We start from the raw sequence: 22,489 nt of genomic DNA, 5'->3' as shown, positions 1-22,489 counted from the left end.
ATTTCTGAACGGACCACAAACCTATGAACACTACCTCACATTTTGCTCTCTTTTTGTACCACCTATTCATTCAGTTTTTTAGGAATGTTTCGTATTGTAATTTATAATACATTTTATGTATCAACACTGCCAAAACTAATTTTTGTGATAATAAATCTGATTCTGTGGCAGCAAATGTGGAGGGACTGGAACTGGAGTTGGTTTATTCTTGTCACATGTACAACATACAGTGAAAAGCTTGTCTTACATACTGTTCATACAGATTCGAATTGAAGAAATTCAACCGTGGCTGACAAGTGAAGTTAGAGGCTAAGTAAAAGCAAAAGAGAGGGCATACAAGGAAGCCAAAGTTAGTGGGAAGATAGAGGACTGGGAAGCTTTTAAAAACTTTCAGAAGGAAACTAAGAAGGTCATTAGGAAGGAAAAGATAAATTATGAAAGGAAGCTGGTGACTAATATCAAAGAAGATACTAAAACCTTTTTAGTATATAAAGGGTAAGAGAGAGTTGAGGGTAGATATAGGACCAATAGAAAATGATACTGGAGATATTGTAATGAGAGATGTAGAGATGGCAGAGGAACTGAATGCGTATTTTGCATCAGTCTTCACAGTGGAAGACATCTGCATAACAACAGACATTCAAGAGTGTCAGGGAAGTGAAATATGTGCAGTGAAAACTATGTCTGAGAAGGTGCTCAGGAAGTTTAATGGTCTGAGGGTGGATAAATTTCCTGGACCTGATGGAATGCACCCTCGGGTTCTGAAAGAAGTAGCTGGAGAGATTGCGAAGGCATTAACAATGATCTTTCAAGAATCGATAGATTCTATTGTACCGGATGACTGGAAAATTACAAATGTTACTCCGCTATTTAAGAAGGATTGGAGGCAGCAGAAAAGAAACTATAGACCTGTTAGCCTGACATCAGTGGTTGGGAAGTTGCTGGAATCAATTGTTACAGATGAGACTATGGAATACCTGGAGGCACATTACAAGATAGGCCAAAGCCAGCATGGTTTCCTAAAAGGAAAATCCTATCTGTTTAACCTACTGCAATTTTTTGAGGAAATTACAAACAGGGTAGACAAAGGAGGTGCAGTGGATGTGGTGTACTTGGATTTTCAGAAGGCCTTTGACAAGGTGCCGCACATGAGGATGCTAAACAAGATAAGAGCCCATGGAATTACAGGGAAGTTACCAGCATGGGTGTAACATTGGCTTATCAGCAGAAAGCAGAGAGTAGGAATAAAGGGATCCTATTCTGGCTGGCTGCCGGTTACCAGTGGAGTTCCACCGGGGTCAGTGATGGGACCGCTGCTTTTTACGATGTATGTCACTGATTTGGGCTATGGCATTAATGGATTTGTGGCTTAATTTGCCAATGATACAAAGATAGGTGGAGGAGCAGGTAGTGTTGAGGAAACAGAGAGCCTGCAGAGAGACTTAGTTAGCTTAGGGGAATGGGCAAAGAAGTGGCAAATGAAATAAAATGTTGGAAAATGTATGGTAATGCACTTTGGTGAAAGAAATAAATGGGCAGACTATTATTTAGATGGAGAGAGAATTCAAAACAGAGATGCAAAGGGACTTGGGAGTCCTTGTACAGAATACCCTAAAGGTTGAGTCGGTGGTGAAGGCAGCGAATGCAATGCTGGCATTCATTTCTAGAGGTATAGAATATAAGAGCAGGGTTGTGATGTTGAGGCTCTATAAGGCACTTGTGAGACCACACTTGGAGTACTGTGTGCAGTTTTGAGCTTATTTTAGAAAGGATATACTGACATTGGAGAGGGTTCAGATAAGATTCACAAGAATGATTCCAGGAATGAAAGGGTTACTGTATGAGAAACATCTGGCAGCTCCTGGGCTGTATTCCCTGGAACGCAGGAAAATGAGGGGCTATCTCATAGAAACATTCCGAATGTTGAAAGGCCTGAACAGATTAGATATGGCAAAGTTATTTCCCATGGTGGGGGAGTCTAGGATAAGAGTGAAGGGTCCTTCAGGATTGAAGGATGGCCATTTAGAACAGAGATGTGGAGAAATTACTTTAGTCAGAGGGTGGTAAATCTGTGGAATTTGTTGCCGTGAGCAGCTGTGGAAGCCAAGCCATTGGTGCACTTAAGGCAGAGATAGATAGGTTCTTGATTAGCCAGGGCATCAAAGAGTATGGGGAGAAGGTAGTGGAGTGGGGATGACAGGAAGAATTGGATCAGCCCAAGATTGAATAGCGGGACAGACTTGACAGGCCGAATGGCTTACTTCTGCTCCTATGAGGTAAAACAACAACAGAAGGCAGAATAATGTGTAACACCTACAGACAGTGCAGAGTAGGTAAACAGCACAGTGCAAGAATGACATTTTGGGTCTAAACCCTGCATCAGGACATACAGTGAAAAGGAAAATTGCCAACAGAGTGTGTCAGTTCTGAGGAAAAGTATTTACCAGGTCTCATTTATATGTTCAGTCTCCACACACAGTCTCCTGTTGTCCTAATGAGCTCTACTCTTTCCTCAGCTGTTGGTTGTCCTTCTTATAATTATAAAACACTCTCAAATTTACTTTAATCCTTTTATAATGGTCGTCTCCCTTCTCCACTTTAATGTATCTATGGGAGAGAATTCATATGGGCCCAAACTGCATCTTTCTCCTTGTGGGAAAGCTGGTGCACTCTAGGTTTCAATCCTAAACGAGCCCGTCCTTTAATGGTTTTGTCAGCTTGTTAACTAGAAGTTCTGATGGACGGTCTGGTCTCAGGCATGAAACTTTTTCCGCTCCTCAGGCACTGCCTGACCTGCTGAGGTCTGTAAAATAACTTTGCCAATTAGCTGAAATTTACAGTAGGGAAACGTTAAATAAAGCTTACATCTCTCGCCCCCCCATCGATGCAGCGACCACCAATCTCCTGCCAGCCCGACCCTCCCTCCTTCTCTTACCTCTCCCCCTTCCCCCTCCCCCTCTCCGTCGATGCAGCTGTTAGCTGCCTGGACGGGTCCCATAGCCCTGCCTGCTCTAATTTTATCCGCTGTGGTATTTCTGGGCAGCCGTGGTCAGCACATCGCGTTGAGCCCCGAGACAGCGGTAGGCGGCGGGGGGAAGAGAAGCCCACCACCATGGAGGCGAAGCCCGAGGCGGACGGGGACGTGGCCCTCCGGAAGCGACCCGACAGTAAGAAGGGCAAGAAGCCGGTGAGTGTGGGGCCACCGCGACCGCCGAGGTCCCTGCTGTGCCTGAGCCTCAGAAACCCGCTCCGCAAACTCTGCACCAGCATCGTGGAGTGGAAGTATCCTTCGGTGGGACCGGGCCGAGGGAGAGAGGGGATCAAGTGGCGAGTAGTTGGGTGGAGATAGGGATAGGAGGGAGGGGGACAATGGTGGGTGTTTGGGAGGGGACAATGGTGAGTGTTTGGGAGGGGACGATGGTGGGTGTTTGGAGGGGACGATGGTGGGTGTTTGGGAGGGGACAATGGTGAGTGTTTGGGAGGGGACGATGGTGGGTGTTTGGAGGGGGGGACAATGGTGGGTGTTTGGGAGGGGACGATGGTGGGTGTTTGGAAAGGGGACGATGGTGGGTGTTTGGGAGGGGACGATGGTGGGTGTTTGGGAGGGGACGATGGCGGGTGTTTGGGAGGAGGGATGGTGGGTGTTTGGGAGGAGGGATGGCGGGTGTTTGGGAGGGGACGATGGTGGGTGTTTGGGAGGGGACGATGGCGGGTGTTTGGGAGGGGACGATGGCGGGTGTTTGGGAGGAGGGATGGCGGGTGTTTGGGAGGGGACGATGGTGGGTGTTTGGAGGGGACGATGGTGGGTGTTTGGGAGGTGGGGATGATGGCGGGCGTTTGGGAGGGGGAGGATGGTGGGTGTTTGGGGGGACGATGGCGGGTGTTTGGGGTGGACGATGGCGAGTGCTTGGGAGGGGGGACGATGTTGGGTGTTTGGGGAGATGATGGTGGGTGTTTGGAGGGGACGATGGGTGTTTGGGAGGGGGAGGATGGTGGGTGTTTGGGGGGACGATGGCGGGTGTTTGGGGTGGACGATGGCGAGTGCTTGGGAGGGGGGACGATGTTGGGTGTTTGGGGAGATGATGGTGGGTGTTTAGGAGGGGGGACAGAGGGTGGGTGTTTAGGAGGGGGGACAGAGGGTGGGTGGTAAAACATCACAACAGCATCTCACATCTCCCTAGACCCCTGTTTGATCATCATCATGTGTGCTGTCTGTGTGAAGTTTCCACGTTCTGCCTATGCCTATGTGTGTTTCTCACAGGTATTCTGGTTTCTTCCCACTGGCATGCTGGTAGATTATCTGATGACTCAGAACCATTTATTAGATACACCTGTTCATTAATGCAAATATCTAATCAGCCAATCAAATGGCAGCAACTCAATGCATAAAAGCATGCAGACATGGTCAAGAGGTTTAGTTGTTGTTCAGACCAAACATCAGAATGGGGAAGAAATGTGATCTGAGTGATTTATCCATGGAATGATTGTTGGTGCCAGATGGGGTGGTTTGAGTATCTCAGAAACTGCTGATCTCCTGGGATTTGCACACATAACAGTCTCTAGAGTTTACAGCAAGTGGTGCAAAAAAAATGAAAAAAAAGTCAGTTCTGTGGGTGAAAATGCCTTGTTAATGAGAGAGGTCAGTGGAGAATGGCCAGACTGGTTCAAGCTGACAGGAATGTGACAGTAACCAAGTGTTACAACAGTGGAGTGCAGAAGGGCATCTCTGAATGGACATCAGGTAGAACCTTGAAGTGGATGGGCGCAGCAGAAGAAGACCATGAACATACACTTTATTAGGTACAGGTAGGTGCCTAATAAAGTGCCTTCTGTGTGTATATTGGGAGCAGGGGCAGAAGCAACAGATGGGCACAGTGTGGGCAGTTGGGGGGTGGGAGTGGAGGCAACAGTTGGATTAGGGCTCAGGGCTGTGGGAGTGGAAATGTGTGTAGGAGCAGCGTCCTCTCACAATATACGAAAACTGTTGTGAACTGTCAGGTCAGGAAAGGTCATTGACCACTGCAGGACTTGTACTCTGTGTATCCAGGTCAAAGAACTGGACAGGAGGTAGAACATTGCTGCATGACCTGCTGGGTACCTCCAACATTTCGTGTTTGTTGTTCAAGATTTCCAGCATCTGCACACTCTCTTGTGTCTATGATGTACCAAACTGCCTTTTCCAAAATCTCCTTTCTGGAAAGTACCATAGGGTTATTAAAACAAAAAAACTTCACATCATCTTAAAAGCTTCTTCCCCCAGGCAGTTTATCTAGCCAACCATCTTGTTACCACCCCACACCCCTCTATCTATTATCCCTGTCTCTGCACTTGAACCACTTTTTATAATGCTGTTTACACTGGATGTGGAAAGGATGTTCCTATAGTAGACCAGAGGGCACACTCTTAGAATAGACGGATGTCCATTTATGACAGAGAAGAGGAGGAATTTCTTCAGCCAAGGGGCAGTGAATTTGTTACCACAGATGGCTGTGGAGGCTAAGTTATTGGGGATATTTAAAGCGGAGGTTGATAGGTTCTTGATTAGTCAGAGCATCAAAGGTTATGTGGAAAAGGCAGGAGAACGGGTTTGAGAAAGATAATAAATCAGCCATGATGGATTGTTGGAACAGACTCAGTGGGCTGAATGGCCTGATTCTGCTCCGTGCCTTATTGTGTAATGGACTCATTGTAAACACATGCTATTATTTATGTATTTGTGCACATTTTATTCCATAACTTAATCTAACTTTAACTTTATTTTTTCTATAATTCTTTATAATTATTGAATGTTACTTTCTTGTTGCATGTCTCACCCTGAGCAACACACTGCAGCAAATTCCTAACACATGTAAATGTATACAGTATGTTGAATAAAGGTCACCTTTGATCCTTGTAAAGGAACAGGGAGAGGGATGATAGCCCTGATAGAGAGAATAATGAATCCCTACTGAAGGGTCTCGGCCGGAAACGTCGACTGTTTATTCTTTTTTTTGCAGAAGGCAGAGGGTCGTGGTGGAGGGAGTACATTCGGATTGGAGGGTTGCGACTAGTGGTGTCCCACAAGGATCTGTTCTGGGACCGCTACTTTTTGTGATTTTTATTAACGAGCTGGATGTGGGGATAGAAGGGTGGGTTGGCAAGTTCGGAAGGACAAACTCCAAGGCAGAATACAAAGTAAATGGCAGGATACTTGGTAGTGTGGAGAAGCAGAGGGATCTAGGGGTACATGTTCACAGATCCCTGAAAGTTGCCTCACAGGTAGATAGGGTAGTTAGGAAAGCTTATGGGGTGTTAACTTTCATAAATCGAGGGACAGAGTTTAAGAGTTGTGAGGTAATGATGCGGCTCTATAAAACTCTGGTTAGGCCACTCTTGGAGTACTGTGTCTAGTTCTGATCACCTCATTATAGGAAGGATGTGGAAGCATTGGAAAGGGTACAGAGGAGATTTACCAGGATGCTGCCTGGTTGAGAGAGTATGGATTATGATCAGAGATTAAGGGAGCTAGGGCTTTACTCCCTGGAGAGAAAGAGGATGAGAGGAGACATGATATAGGTATACAAGATATTAAGAGGAATAGATAGAGTGGACAGCCAGTGCTTCTTCCCCAGGGCACCACTGCTCAATACAAGAGGACATGGCTTTAAAGTAAGGGATATGAAGTTCAAGGGGGATATTGGAGGAAGGTTTTTTACTCAGAGTGGTTGGTGCGTGGAATGCACTGCCTGAGTCGGTGGAGGCAGACACACTAGTGAAATTTAAGAGACTACTAGACAGGTATATGGAGGAATTTAAGGTGGGGGTTTATATGGGAGGCATGGTTTCAGGGTTGGCACAACATTGTGGGCTGAAGGGCCTGTACTGTACTGTACTATTCTATGTTCTATTTCCATAGATGCTGCCTGACCTGCTGAGTTCCTCCAGCATTTTGTGTGTATTACTGTGGATAGGCAGGGTTGGAGAGAGAGACTGACGAAGGCAGCAAAAAGGAGCGAGGGAGTGGAGAGAAGGGGACAGGAAGGACGTGAGAGAGGGAAAAATAAATGGAGAGAAGAGGAGAGTGGGATGAGATAAGGGGGCTTTAGAAAGAAAGAGAAGGGGGAATGAGGAGATCAGTAGAAAGGGGTTCAGGTTTAGATTTATTTATCATGTACATTGAAATGCATAGTTTGGATTAACAGCCAACACACCGAGGATGGGTCGGGGTCAGCCTGTAAGTGTAAACAGACACTCTAGTGCAGACATATCATACCCATAATACTTAGCAGAACAAGACAGACCAACAAACAGACACAACACAACTAGCAACAAAACAACAACAGCAGAAATAAACCACTTTCCTCCCTCCCACCTGCCCATCTGCCCTGCACAGACATTCCTGTGACCCCAGGAGAGGCCTCTGGGCCACAAGTCCTCAGGCTTCGGCCATTAGTTCTTGACTTCCAGACTTCCAATCACCGAGTGAGTGGAGAGGCAGGAACTGAGATGAAAAACACACGAACTGCTGGAGGAACTCAGCAGGTCAACCAGCATCCACGAAGGGGAATAAACGGTTGAAGTTTTGGGCTGAGACCTTTTATTCCCCTCTATAGATGCTGCCTGACCTGCTGAGTTCCTCCAGCTCTGGATTTCCAGCATCTGCAGAATCTCTTGTGTTTATGACTGAGATAAAAATATGGCTTTGAGAAAGTATACTGAGAGGGAGGTAAGCTGCATAGATTTTTGTTATGTTTTCTTTAGAAAATGTGGAACAGGCCTTTCCGAGACTGCATGCTGCACTGCCCAGCAACTCCCAATTTAACCCTAGTCTAATCATGGGACAATTTACAATGACCTACTAACCGGTATGTCTTTGGACTGGAGAAACACCCGCACATTACACAGGGATACAGGCCCCTCTCAGACGATGAACTCTGAACTGTGATGCCCCGCACTGTAGCAGCATCACGCTAACTGCTGCACTACCGTGGTGCCCAATGTGTGGTGGGAGGGTCGGGGAGGGGGCAGATGGGGACAAATAGAGTGAGGTTGGGGAACAAATGTGGCTCAGGCTGGGGACACAGAGACAGAAGGAGAGTTGGGAGGGGAGGAGTGCTGATGGAGAAGAGGCAAATGGCAAGGAAAGGATGGGGGAGATGGAAGTAGAGATTAGAGGAAAAGAGTGAGCAAGATGGAGTGGCTGTGGTGGGAGAGAACATCTGTTGTGGATCCCACCCACCCTGCTCGCAGACAGTTTATCCAATCCCCTCAGGGAGGAGGCTACGTAGCACCCACACAAGAACCACCAGACTCAAAAATAGTTACTTTCCCCAAGCAGTAAGGCTGATCAACACCTCCACCCACTAACCCAGCACTACTTTATCATTTCCCCTCAGTCACCTTCTGTCCAGCCAAGCATCACTTGATGGACATACAATCAATCTATGTTCAGTATTTAACTTTATGTATTCATATTTGTTGTATATTTTTAAAAATATTGTGTTATTTATCTTTTTTCTGGAGTAACAAATCTTGAAGTTGAATGAGAATGATAGAGGAGGACAAAAAATGATAAAGGTAACAGCAGAGAGGGAGGGAATGGGGGTAGTGAGGTATAAAGGAACAGGAGAGGTGGATCGAGGAAGCAGGGGTTGTGACTGAGGAAGGGAAGAGGAGGATAGTAATTGGGAATGGAGGGGTGGGGGTTAGGAAGGTAGGAAAGGAGAGGGAGGGAGAGTGAGTAGAAAGTAAGGGGGAAGAACATCCTAGGTAGAGTGGACATGAAGAAGATGTCTCTTATAGCTGGTGAGTCTTGAAACAGAGCACGCAGCCTCAACAGAAGGGCATCCTTTCAGAACAGAAATGAGGAGGTAGTTCTTTAGTGGTGAACCTGTGGGATTCATTACGACAGACGGTTGTGGATGCCAAGTCATTAGGTATATTTAAATCAGAAGTTAATAGGTTCTTGATTAGTAAGAGCTTCAAAGCTCATGGGGAGAGAGAGGGAAAATAAATCAGCCATGATGGAATGGCAAAACGCACTCAATGGGCTGAATGGCCTAATTCAGCTCCTAGATCTTATGCTCTAAAGTGAAGGGGCATGGAAGGTGGAGAGAGGAGTAAATTGAGAGGGATTAAGGGCTGTCAGAGAGACTGGGGAAGTCTGGCGAATCTCTGGAATTCACTGGCGATGGAGGTGATATCATTGGATATATTTAAGGTTGGGATAGTTAACTATTTGAAAGATTGAGGATTTGACAATTTTGGAATGGACAATAAACCCATGTATACTACCTCACTATTGTTTGTCTTTTTTGTTCTTTTTTTGCACTAGTTCTTTAACTTTTAAAAATTTCTTATTATAATTTATAGTTTTTTAAATTGTGTTTTGCAATGTACTGCTGCAACAAATCAACAAATTTCATGATATATGTCACTGATAATAAACCTGGTTCTGATTTGGATTCTGAGTTGAGAGGGCAGGAAATAGTGAGGAATGCAGGGGAGAGGAAGGGAGAGTAGGGACAGATATTGGAAAAGTTAGGGAGATCAGAGGAGGAAAGAGAATGGGAGAGGTAGAAGGTTGTGTGTAAAGGAGGGGAGAGAATGGGAGAGGTAGAAGATGGTGTGTGAGGAGGGGAGAGAGTGGGAGAGGTAGAAGGTTGTATGTAAGAGAGGGGGGGGTAAAGAATTAAAACAGAAGGGATGAGAGAGTACACAGTGGAGTACACAGTTTGTGAGGAGAGGGTGCGAGATAGGGAGACGTTTGGAGGTGGCGGGGAGAGAAAGGGGCAGGAGGGAAGATGGAGGTTGAGGGATTGGGGCTTTGAGAATAGCTGTGGAGTAGAGATGGGGGCCGGTGAATGTAGATGGAGAGCATTCTGAATTTCTGACATATGTTGTAAATATGTAGTTTTGTGGCTGCAATACATAATAATATACAATAAGTATATATAAAAATATGAAATTAATTGAGTAGAAATAAAGAGTGAGGGAAAAATTGTGATGTGGTGTCCATGGATTCATTGTTGGTTCAGAAATCTGATGGTGGTGGGGAAGAAGCTGTTCCTGGAATGCTGAGTGTGTGGTTCACGTTCCTGTGCCTCCTCCTTGATGGTAGCAATGAGGGGAGAGAATAGAAGGGGAAGAAAGAAGAGTGGTAGGAAGAGGGCAAGGGTCACCGGGGTCAGAGGTTCATGCACGATCGGACGTCAAGGCTGATAAGTGAAACCATGATCGCTGTCCTGGGTGATGTGCAAAGTTTGAGGCCTGGTGTCTGTGTGTGGGAGACGAGGCCTGGAGGCCTCGGGCGGGCTACCCTGGGTTTGGAGGGAGGGATGGGAAAGGGGTTTGTTTTGTTGTTGTTATTTTATTGCTTGTTTTGCCGAGCATGGTGGTGTGCTTACAATTGCCGGCACATCCTTGGTTAGCACAAATGACACATTTCACTGTATGTTTCGATGTACATGTGATAAATAAATGACTCTGAACCTGAATCTAGATCTACTACTGCAGCATCTGAATTGCTCCGCAGTAGCAAACAGCATCGGCAAACACTTCTTTTAAACTTGTTGGTGGGGGTGGGCCAGTGTTGCAGCTAGCATAAGGCTTCATCGTGCCAGCAGTCAGGGTTTGACTCCCACCACTGCCTGTGAGGAGAGTGTGCGCACTCCCTGAAAATGGTGGCAAAAGAACGTGAGGGCAGTGGAGTGAGAGTGGGGTTAGAACTCAGTAAAAGAGGAGGCTGGGGAAGGGTGGGTGTGTGTCAAGTGGGGTAGAGCGATGGAGTTGAGAGTGGGACAGGAATAGAGTGTTATTGAGTGTGACGGGAGATGCCTTTTGACATGGTTGGTCCAGCTGTCCCTAGTTTCAATCCATATTAGGTTAGCTCAGCCCTGCTCAGCATGGTCAGAGGTGGCACTGAGCTCTCCAGCCTCTTCTGCATTCAATGGAATCACAGCCTTCCCCAGCTGGTTATGACAAAGAATCTATAAACTGTGGCTCGGTAATGCTCCTGGTCTCTGACAGGAGCTCTCTTGTTAAACAAGGCTGAAAATTTCTCTTTATCCACTGCTGAACGCTGGACCAGACTGGGGGGGGGGCAGGGTGGGGGTGTAGGGGGGGGGTGTGGGGGGGGGGCGTGGTGCTTGCATAGTAGAAATTTCACAGGTTAAGTAATCCACAAGCTATGGATCCAGTGATTCACATTCGTATATAACTGAACATTATAGTCAGGACATTCCCGGTGGCCAAGCATTTTAATTCCGAACCCCATTCCAGTTCCGGCATGTCTGTCCATGGCCTCCACTTCTGCCACGATGAAGCCACTCTCTGGGTGGAGGAGCAACACCTCATGTTCCATCTGGATAGCCTCCAACATGTTGGCATGAACATCAATTTCTCCTGTAAACTACTTTTCTCTCTTTTTTTCATCCTCTTCCTCTCCCCCCTTCTCTCCTCTTCCATCCTCCACTCTGGCCTCTCACCTCTTCTCCTCCCCTGCCTATCACCTCCCCCGGTGCCCTCCTTGCCTTTTTCCAATGGTCCACTTTCCTCTCCTATCAGTTTCCTTCTTCTCCTGTCCCTTACTTCTCCTACTACCTGGCGTCACCTATCACCTTCTAGCTATCCTCCTTCCCCTGTTCCCACCATTTTATTCTGGCATCTTCCCTCTTCCTTACCAGTCCTGATGAAGGGCCTCAGCCTGAAACGTGAATGGTTTATTCTTTGTCATCGATGCTGCGTGACCTGCTGACTTTCTTCAGCTTTTTGCACTGTAGCTATGATTCCTCAACCCTATCCAATGAGGAACCTATCAATCTCTGCCTTAAGTTCATCCAACGATCTGGTCTTTACAACTGCCTGTGGTAACAGATTCCACAAATTCACCACCCTCTGGCTAAAGAAATTTCTCCGCTTCTCTATTTTAAATGGATTGCCCGCTATCCTGAGGTTGTGCCTTCTTGTCCTCGACTCCCCACCGTTCTTTCCACGTCTACTCTCTAGGCCTTTTAACATTCAAAAGCTTTCAATGAGATCCCCCCTCACCCTTCTAAATTCCAGCAGGAGGCAACTTTCCTTTCTTAAAGAGTGGAGTGACATTTGCAATTTTCTAGTCCTCTGACACCATGCCAGAGTCCAATAACTTTTGAAAGATCATTGCTAACGCCTCCACAATCTCTACTGCTACCTCTTTCAGAATCCTAGGGTGCAGTTCATCTGGTCCGGGTGACTTGTGTACCCTGAAGTCTTACAGCTTTTTGAGCACCTTCTTTCTTGTAACTGCACTCACTCCTCTTCCCTCACACCCTACAACATCTGGCACACTGCTAGTGTCTTCCACAGTGAAGACTGATGCAAAATACTGATTCAGTTCATCTGTTACCTCCAGTCTCAATTTTCTAGTGATCCTATATCCATTCTCATCTCTTTTATTTTTTTACATATTTGGAAAAGGTTTTACTATCCACTTTGATATTGTTTGCTAGCTTGCTTTCATATTTCATCTTTTCCCTTCTAATGATTCTTTTAGTTGCTCTCTGTAGGTTTTTAAAAGCATCGCAATTCTCTATCTTCCCGCTGATTTTCGCTTTGTTGTATGCCCTCTCTTTTCCCTTGACAGCCATGGTTGTGCTATTTTGCCATTTGAGTATTTCCTTCCTTTTAGAATACATCTATCCTGCACCTTCCTCATTTTCCCCAGAAACGCACGCCATTGCTGCTCTGCTGTCATCCCTGCCAGCAGCTCCTTCCAATTTACTGTGGCCAATTCCTTTCTCATACCACTGTAATTTGCTTTACTCCATTGAAATATTGCTACATCAGACTTTACTTCCTCCCTGTCAAATTTAAACTTGAACTCAATCATATTGTGATCACTTGCTCCTCGGGGCTTTTACCTTAAGCTCCCTAATCGCTTCCGGTTCATTACATAAACAGCTGACATAGAATCAGAAGATACAGAATTTTGTGGGTAGAGTTAAGAAACTGCAAGGGTAAAGTTATCCTGATGGGAGTTTTCTACAGGCCTTCAAATAGAATACAAGATGTGGGATACAAATTACTCAGAAAAGGTATTTTAAAAAGGCAGTGTTACAAAACTAATGTGGGATTTCAATAAAAGTAGATTGGGAAAATCAGGTTGGTGCTAAATCCCAAGAGAGGGAATTTGTGGAATGCCTACAAGATGGCTTTTTAGAGCAGCTTGTGGTTGAGCCCATGAGGGGAAAGGCAATTCTAGATTGGGTGCTCTGTAATGAACTGGGAGCTTAAGATAAAGGAATACTTAAGAAGCAGTGATAATATGATTGAATTTACCCTGCAGTTGGAGAGGGAGAAGATAAAATCAGATGTATCAGTACTAAAGTGGAGTAAGGGGAATTCCGGTAGCATAGGAGAGGAGCTGGTCAAAGTTGATTAGAAGGGAACACTATTCGGGATTATGACAGAAAAACAGTGGCTGGAGTTTTTGGGGGCAATTTGGAAGATGCAGGGTAGATATAGCCCAAGGGTGAAGAAGTATTCTAAAGGGATGATGAGGCAACTGTGGCTGAGAAAGGAAGTCAAAGATGGCATTAAAGCAAAAGAGAGGTTATACAAAATATCAAAATATTAGTGGGAAGTTAGAGGATTGGGAAGCTTTTAAAAACCAACAGAAGACAACTAAAAAAGCCACAAGGTGAGAAAAGATCAAGGGAATATCAAGGGAAGTTAGCCAATAATATAAAATAGGATATGGTATGTTTTTCCGAATATATAACGAATAAAAGAGAGGTGAGACTGGATATCAGTATACTGGAAAATGATGCTGGAGAGGTAGCAATGGGGAACAAAGAAATGTCGAAGGACCTTAATAAGTATTTCATGTCAGTCTTCACTGGGAAGAGATTAGTAGTATACCAAAAATTCAAGAGTGTCAGGAGGCAGAATTGAGTGTTGCTGGTATTACTAAAGAAAAAGTGCTTGGGAAGGTGAAATGTCTGAAGGTAGATAAATTACCTGGACAAGATAGACAACACCCCAGGGTTTTAACAGAGGTACTGTAGCTAAAGAAATTGTGGAGGCATTAGTAATCATAGATAGATACTTCATTGATCCCAAAGGAAATTACAGTGTCGCAGAAGCATTATCATGCACAGATATAAATATCAGAGCAGAAGTAGAAAGAATATAAAAAAAACAAGTTACCACAAACAGTCTAACAGGATGGGGGTCATCACTAATGGCTGAGGGTAAGAATGACCTCATATAGCGCTCATTGGAGCAGTGCAATTGTCTTAGTCAATTACTAAAAGTGCTCATCTGTTCAGCCAAGGTGGCATGCAGAGGGTGAGAAACATTGTCCAGAATTGCCAGGATTTTCCTTAGGGTCCTTTGTTCTACCACAGCCTCCAGTGTGTCCAGTTTGACTCCAATAACAGAGCCAGGCCTTCTAATCAGGTTGAGCCTGATTTATTGAGCCTGTTGGTATCACCCATGTTGATGCCATTGCCCCAGCACACCACCATTTAGAAGGTTCTACTGGTGACAACAGACTGGTAGAACATGTGAAGGAGAGGCCTGCATACTCAGTCTTCTCAGGAAGTAAAGGTGACGCTGGACCTTCTTGTACACAGCCTCTGTGTTGGTGCTCACCTCAAGTTGGTCATCCAGGTTCACCCTCAGGCACTTGTAGATCCTCTCCATATCAATGTCCTCGCCATCAATAGTAACAGGGAGCAGTGCAGGCTTAGTCTTCCTGAAGTCCATCACCATCTCCTTTGTCTTACTGATGTTGAGCTTCAGGTGATTCAGCTTGAACCATTTGACAAAGTCCTCCACCAGGGCCCTGTATTCATCCTCCCTTATACACCCAACTGTTGCTGAGTCACCAGAGAACCTCTGCAGATGACATAACACAGTGTAATTTCTAAAGTCTGACGTATACAGGGTAAACCAGATCTTTCAAGTATCAGTAGATTCTGGAATGATTTTAGAGGACTGGAAAATTTACTCTTTCAGAAGGGAGGGAGGCAGAAGAAAGGAAATTATAGGCCATTAGCCTGGCCACAGTGGTTGGGAAGATGTTGGTGTCCATTATTAAGGATGAGGTTTCGGGGTACTTGGAAACAAATGATAAAATAGGTTAAAGTCAGCATAGTTTTCTTTAGGGGAAATCTTGCCTGACTAATCTGTTGGGATTCTTTGAGGAAATAACAGGCAGGATAGACCAAAGGAGAGTCAATTGGTATTGTTTACCTGGATTTTCAGAAGGCCTTTGATAAGGAGCTGCACATGAGGCTGCTTAAGAACCCATGGTGTTACAGGAAAGATACTAGCATGGATAGAAGATTGTCTGATTGGTAGGAGGTAAAAGAGTGGGAATAAAGGTGGACCTTTCTGATTGTCCTCCAGTGACTAGTATTGTTCCACAGGGGTTGTTGTCAGGACTGCTTCTTTTCACATTAAATGTGAATGATTTGGATGATGTAATTGATGGCTTTGTAGCCAAGTTTGTGGTTAATACGAAGGTGGGTGGAAAGGCAGGTAGTGATGAGGAATCAGGGAGTCTGCAGAAGGATTGTGGGAATGGGCAAAGGACATGTACTTTGGTAGAAGGAATAAAGGCAGAGACTCTTTTCTGAACAGGGAGAAAAATCAAAAATCAGAGGCACAGAGGGACGTGGGGGTCCTTGTGAAAGATTCCCTAAAGATTAGTTTGCAGGTTGAGTCGGTGGTGAGGAAGGCAAATGCAATGTAACCATTCATTTTGAGAGGATCAGAATATAAGAGCAAGGATGTGATGCTGAGTCTCTAAGGCATTGATCGACCACATAGAGCATTATGAGCAGGTTTGGTTGCTTATCTAAGAAAACTTGAACTGGCATTGGAGAGGGTCCAAAGATGTTCACCAGAATGATTCCGGGAATGAGGAGCATTTGATGGCTCTGGGCCTCTACTCACTTAAATTTAAAAGAATGAGGGATATCACATTGATATCTGTCGAATATTGAAGTATCTGGATAGAGTGGATGTGGACAGGATGTTTCCTATAGCGGGGGAGTCTAGGACCAGAGGGCACAGAGAGAGTGGATGTGGCGAGGATGTTTCCTATAGTGGGTGGGTCTAAGACCAGAGGGCACAGCTCCAGACCAAAGGAACGTCCAGTAAGCAAGAGTATTGAATAGAACCATAGAACATTACAGCACAGAAACAGGACCTTTGGCTCTCCTTGGCTGTGCCGAACCATTTTTCTGCCTAGTCCCACTGACTTGCACCTGGACCATATCCCTCCAAACCCCTCTCATCCATGTACCTGTCCAAGTTTTTCTTAAATGTTAAAAGTGAGCCCGCATTTACCAGTTCATCTGGCAGCTCATTCCACACTCTCACCACTCTCTGTGTGAAGAAGCCCCCTCAATGTTCCCTTTAAACTTTTCCTCCTTAATCCTTAACCCATCTCCTCTTTTTTTTTTCTCCCCTGGCCTTAGTGGAAAAAGCCTGCTTGCTTTCACTCTATCTATACCCATCATAATTTTATATACCTCTATCAAATCTCCCCTCATTCTTCTATGCTCCAAACTATTCAATCTTTCTCTGAAAACTCAGTTTCTCTATTCCCAGCAACATCCTTCTCTGCACTCTTTCAACCTTATTAATATCCTTCCTGTAATTAGGTGACCAAAACTGCTCACAATACTCCAAATACGGTCTCACCAATGTCTTATACAACCTCACCATTACATTCCAACTCTTATACTCAATACTTTGATTTATAAAGGCCAATGTACCAAAAGCTCTCTTGATGACCCTATCTACCTGTGATGCCATTTTTAGGGAATTATGTATCTGTATTCTCAGATCCCTCTTCTACTGCACTCCTCAGTGTCCTACCATTTACCTTGTATGTTCTACCTTGGTTTGTCCTTCCAAAGTGCAATACCTCACACTTGTCTCGATTAAACTCCATCTGCTATTTTTCAGCCCATTTTTCCAGCTGATCCAAGTCCCTCTGCAAGCTTTGAAAACCTTCCTCACTGTCCAGTACACCTCCAATCTTTGTATCATCAGCAAATTTGCTGATCCAATTCACCACATTATCATCCAGGTCATTGATATAGATGACAAATAACAATGGACCCTGCACTGATCCCTGTGGCACACCACTAGTCACAGGCCTCCACTCAGAGAAGCAATCCTCCACTACCACTCTCTGACTTCTCCCATTGAGCCAATGTCTAATCCAATTTACTACCTCACCATGTATACCTAGGGACTGAATCTTCCTAACTAACCTCCCATGTGGGACCTTGTCAAAGGCCTTACTGAAGTCCATGTAGACAACATCCACTGCCTTCCCTTCATCCACTTTCTTTGTAACCTCCTCGAAAAACTCTAATAGATTGGTTAAACATGACCTACCATGCACAAAGCCATGTTGACTCTCCCTAATAAGCCCCTGTCTATCCAAATACTTGTAGATCTTATCTCTTAGTACTCCTTCCAATAATTTACCTATCACTGACGTCAAATTTACTGGACTATAATTTCCCAGATTACCTTTAGAACCTTTTTTAAACAACGGAACAGCATGGACCATCCTCCAATCCTCCGGCACCTCACCCATAGATACCGACATTTTAAATATATCTGCCAGGGCCCCTGCAGTTTCAACACTCGTCTCCCTCAAGGTCTGAGGGAATACCCTGTCAGGTCCTGGGGATTTATCTACTCACATTTGCCTCAAGACAGCAAGCACCTCCTCCTCTTCAATCTGTATAGTTTCCATGACCTCACTACTTGTTTGCCTTATTTCCAAAACACTCCATGCCAGTTTCCTTAGTAAATACAGATGCAAAAAACCCATTTATGATCTCCCCCATTTATTTTGGTTCCATACATAGCCGACCACCCTGATCTTCAAGAGGACCAATTTTATCCCTTACTATCCTTTAGCTCTTAACATACCTGTAGAAGCTCTTAGGATTATCCTTCATCTTGACTGCCAAAGCAACCTCATGTCTTAGCCCTCCTGATTTCTTTCTTAGTATTTTTTTTTGCACTTTTTATACTCCTCAAGAACCTTATTTGCTCCGTTTCCTGTACATGTTATGCATCTCTCTCTTCTTTATCAGAGTTCCAATATCCCTCGAGAACCAAGGTTCCTTATTCTTATTCACTTTGCCTTTAATCCTGACAGGAACATACAAACTCTGCACTCTCAAAATTTCTCCTTTGAAGGCCTCCCACGTACCAATGACATTCTTGCCAAAGTACAACTTGTCCCAATCCATGCTTTTTAGACCCTTTCTCATTTCTTCAAATTTGGCCTTTTTCCAGTGTAGAACTTCAACCCGAGGACCAGATCTATCTTTATCCATGATTAAGTTGAAACTAATGGTGTTTTGATCACTGGAACCAAAGTATTCCCCTATACATACTTCAGTCACCTGTCCTAACTTGTTTCCGAATAGGAGATCTAATATTGCATCCTCTCTAGTTGGAACATCTGTATACTGATTTAGAAAACTTTCCTGAACACAGTTTACAAACTGACCCATTTAGACCTTTAATAGTATAGGAGTCCCAATCAATATGTGGAAAATTAAAATCCTCTACTATCACAACTTTATGTTTCCTGCAGTTGTCTTCTATCTCTCTGCAGGTTTGCTCCTCCAATTCTCGCTGACTATTGGGTGGTATAATACAACCCCATTAATGTAGTCATACCTTTCCTGTTTCTCAGCTCCACCCATATGGCCTCAGTAGACAAGCCCTCTAATCTGTCCTGCCTGAGCACTGCTGTAACATTTTCCCTGTCAAGCAATGCCACCACCACACCCCCACCCTTCATCCCTCTGCCTCTATCACATCTGAAACATCTAAACCCTGGAACGTTAAGCTGCCAGTTCTGCCCCTCCTGTAGCCAAGTTTCACTAATCTGTGGAATTCATTGCCACAAGCAGCTGTGGAACCCAAGTTATTGTGTGCGTTCAAAGTGAAGGTTGATAGTTTCTTGATTAGTCAGGGTATCAGAAGTTAGAGGGAGAAGGCAGGAGAATGGGATTGAGAGGGCTATTAAATCAGCCATGTTGGCATTATTCTGCTCCTATGTGTTATGATCTTATAGTTCCTCTGGCGTCCCTCATCCTTCCCTTTCTCCTATGGTCCACCCTGCTCTTCTATCACATTTCTTCTTCAGCCCTTTACCTTTTCCACCCATCACCTGCCAGCTTCTCACTTTGACCCTTCACCCCATCCACCCACCTCCCCCCTCAGCCGATCTCACCTAACACCTGCCAGCTTGTACTCCTTCCCTCTCCCTAACATCTTATTTTAGTTTCTTCCCCCTTCCTTTCCAGCCCTGATGAAGAGCCTTACCTGAAATATCAACCATTTATTCCTCGCTACAGTTGCTGCTGGATCTGCTGAGTTCCAGCAGCATTTTGTGTGTTACCCCTCCTGTTTCAGTCGGTGTTTTACCATTTCATTCTGTAATCCCATCTTTTCTCTCCACTTTCTGCACACCCATCAGTCAGATCCTCAGAAGTCCCCTCTTCTACCCAAAGTCAAAAGTCAAAGCCAAAGGTAGTCTTCATAAATTCATCTTCAATGTACTTGTATGTGTTCATATACTGTACAACCCTGAGATCCATTTTCTTGCTGGCATTCACAGTAGAGTGAAGAAATATGATAGAACCGGTCAAGATGGTGCCTGCGTGCAGCACACCTCTGGTTGACATCTTCTGGATAGATCACGAAACCGTATATTCCACTTTTATGTTTTTTACATTTGTTTCTTGTCTTGAATGTGACTCTGGATCTGTTGGAGCCTGTGATTTGCAGTTTGGAGATTGTTTGGGAGTTCTAGAACTCTGCAGTCTCGAAGGGGATTCTGGGAGGTAGAGGCAGTGTGCAGGAATGTCATGGTGGATGGGCTGTGGGAAGGGGTTCAAGTTGATGTTTGACTCCATTTCTGTGATTAAAGCTTCCATTGTTTGCCAATTAAAGCGATGAGGGAGATTGAAGCATCAGGTGGATGCAGAAGTTTGGGGACTGTTTGGGTGTTCCAGAGCTCTAGCCTCTGAGAGAATTCCTGGAGGCAAAGGCAGTGTGAGCGACCATCAGGATGGGGTGCAAGCCAATGCTTTACTTCATTTTGCTGATTAAAGCTTCCGTTGTACTTAGATTAAAGTGATGAGGGAGACTGAAACATTGAGGGGAGTGCAGAGGGTGATGGCTCTGTACCGGAGAGGGAAGAGCCTGCCACTGTGTCCGGAGAGTATTCCCAGGTTTTCTGCATTTTGGATGTGGATAGACTTTTTCAGTCTTATAGTTTTTTCTATATTCTGTGTTTTCTGCCTTACCTTTCTCGTTTTTTTTGTGTGGGAGGAGGAATTTGGGGGTTGATGTGCCTGTTCTGCATTTGTTCATTGTTTTGTGCAGGAGGAGGGATTTGGGGATTGATGATTGTTCTACCTTTCTTGCTTGGTTTCATGACTACCCGGGGAAGAATTTCAGAGTTGTACACTTTGATAATAAATGAACCTATGAACTTTTGAACCAATGAAAAATTGCAAAAACTGACAAACAGCCAATGTGCAAAAGAATCAAACTACAAATAAAATGAAAAGTAAATAAATAATTTTTACTGAGATTATGATTTATAGAGAAAATCAGCAGCATTTATATATAAAAAAAACTATATATACCATCCAGGCAATGTCCTCTTGCTGCTGTCATGGAGCAGGCAGTACAGGAGCCTCAGGTCCCATGCTGCCAGGTTCAGTAACAGTTATTACCCCTCTTGAACCAGTGGGGTAACTTCACTGATTGCTTCAACCTACAGACTCACGTTCAAGGACTCATTAACTGACATCCTCAGTGTTTTTTTTTATTTACAAAATTTGTCTTTTTTTGCACATTGATTGTTTTTCGGTCTTTGTTTATATGTAGTTTTTCATAAATTTATTGTATTTCTTTATTGTCCTGTGAATGCCTGCAAGAAAATGAATCTCAAGTTAGTGTTTGGTGACTTTGATAATAACTTTACTTTGGCTTAAACAAAGGCTGACAAACAATCAGTGTGCAGAAGAAGACAAACTGTGCAAAGAAAAAATCATATTGAGAACATGAGTTGTAACGAGGTCTTGCAAGTTGTGGTATCAGTTCAGAGTTGAGCTGAGTGAATTAAACCTGGCTGTTGGTGGAGGGTTAATAATTGTTCCTGAACCTGGTAGTGCTTTCCGACGGTGGTAGGGAAGACAGGCATGGCCTAGACAGGTGGGTCTTTGATGACAGACTCCTTGAAAGTGAGCCTGTAGGTCATAGAATCAGTTAAGTGTTGAAGTGAGTGAAGGTTCAAGAGCCTGATGGTTGTAGGGTAATAAATGTTCCTCAACCTCCTGGTGTGGAACTTGTGGCTCCTGTCCCTTCTGATCAATGGGGAAGCTTTAATACTATGTCTGCACTGCTTTCCCACTCTTTCCACCCACCCATCCCTTTGTCTTTCTCCACTCCTCTCCTACCACATCTATTAACAGTGTACCTGCCATTGACAAGACACAGAATTCTGGAGGAACTCAGCAGCTTAGGCAGCATCAATGGAGAGGAATAAACAGACAATGTTTCAGGCCGAGACCCTTCAGTAGAACTGGAAAGGAAGGAAGGAGAAGCCAGAATAAGGAAGTTGGGGGACAAGGAGTGAAGTGATGAGTGGGTGCGGCGGATGAAGTGAGGTGATAGCTGTGCAAGGAAAATGGCTGAAGAAGAAGAAATCTGATAGAGGAGAGTGGACTATGGAAGAAAGAGAAGGAGGAGAAGGTGCAACAGAGCGAGGTGATAAGCAAATGAGGAGAAAAGAAGAGGTGAGATGGGTGCCACGATGGAGAACGGAAAAAGAGAGGAGGGGAGGCAGGAGAATTTACTGGACATTAGAGAAATTGACGTTTCTGCCATCAATTTGGAGGCTACCCAGACGGAATATGAATTGTTAATCCTCTAACTTGAGTGTGGTCTCATCATGGTAGTAGAGAAGGTACGGACCGATGGGATACACTTTGTATCGATAGGACAGGCAAGAAGGCAGAGGGGGTGACATGGCTCTGTTAGTAAAAAAAAAGAAATGAAAGCATTAGAAAGAGGTGACATAGGGTCGGAATGTGTTGAATTGTTGTGGATAGAGCTAAGGAACTGCAAGGATAAAAAGACTCTGATGAGAGTTATATAAGACCCCCAAACAGTAGAAAGGATGTGGTCTACAAGTTGTAATGAGAGGTAGAAAATGCAAGACATAAGGACAATGTTACAATAGTCATGGGGAACTTCAATATGCAGGTAGATTGGGAAAACCAGGTTGATACTAGGTCCCAAGTGTGGGAATTTCTAGAATGCCAATGAGATGGCTTTTTAGAGCAGCTTGTGTTTGAGCCCACTAGGGGATCAGTTTTTCTGGATTGGGTGTTATACAATAAGCCAGAATTGATTTGAGAGCGTAAGGTAAAATAACCCTTCGGGAAAGTGATCATAATGT

At 44.6% G+C, this 22,489-nt stretch overlaps 1 protein-coding gene across 5 annotated transcripts in view; it reads left to right on the top strand.

Moving 5' to 3' along the window:
- The first annotated feature begins 2,973 nt into the window (after positions 1–2,973).
- LOC140717085 (voltage-dependent L-type calcium channel subunit alpha-1S-like) overlaps positions 2,974–22,489 on the top strand; it is a 665,173-nt gene continuing 645,657 nt past the window's right edge. For all 5 annotated transcript variants that reach the window (XR_012096443.1, XM_073030268.1, XM_073030267.1 and 2 more), the window contains exon 1: positions 2,974–3,282. Coding sequence is in view for 4 of the 5 variants with exons in the window: in XM_073030268.1 (XP_072886369.1) it covers positions 3,113–3,282 (170 nt within the window). In the remaining variant the exon portion in view is untranslated. The remainder of the gene's footprint in view (positions 3,283–22,489) is intronic.

Source organism: Hemitrygon akajei, chromosome 27 (assembly GCF_048418815.1).
Source record: "Hemitrygon akajei chromosome 27, sHemAka1.3, whole genome shotgun sequence".
Taxonomy (NCBI): domain Eukaryota; kingdom Metazoa; phylum Chordata; class Chondrichthyes; order Myliobatiformes; family Dasyatidae; genus Hemitrygon; species Hemitrygon akajei.
This window is presented reverse-complemented; position numbering and strand designations above follow the sequence as displayed.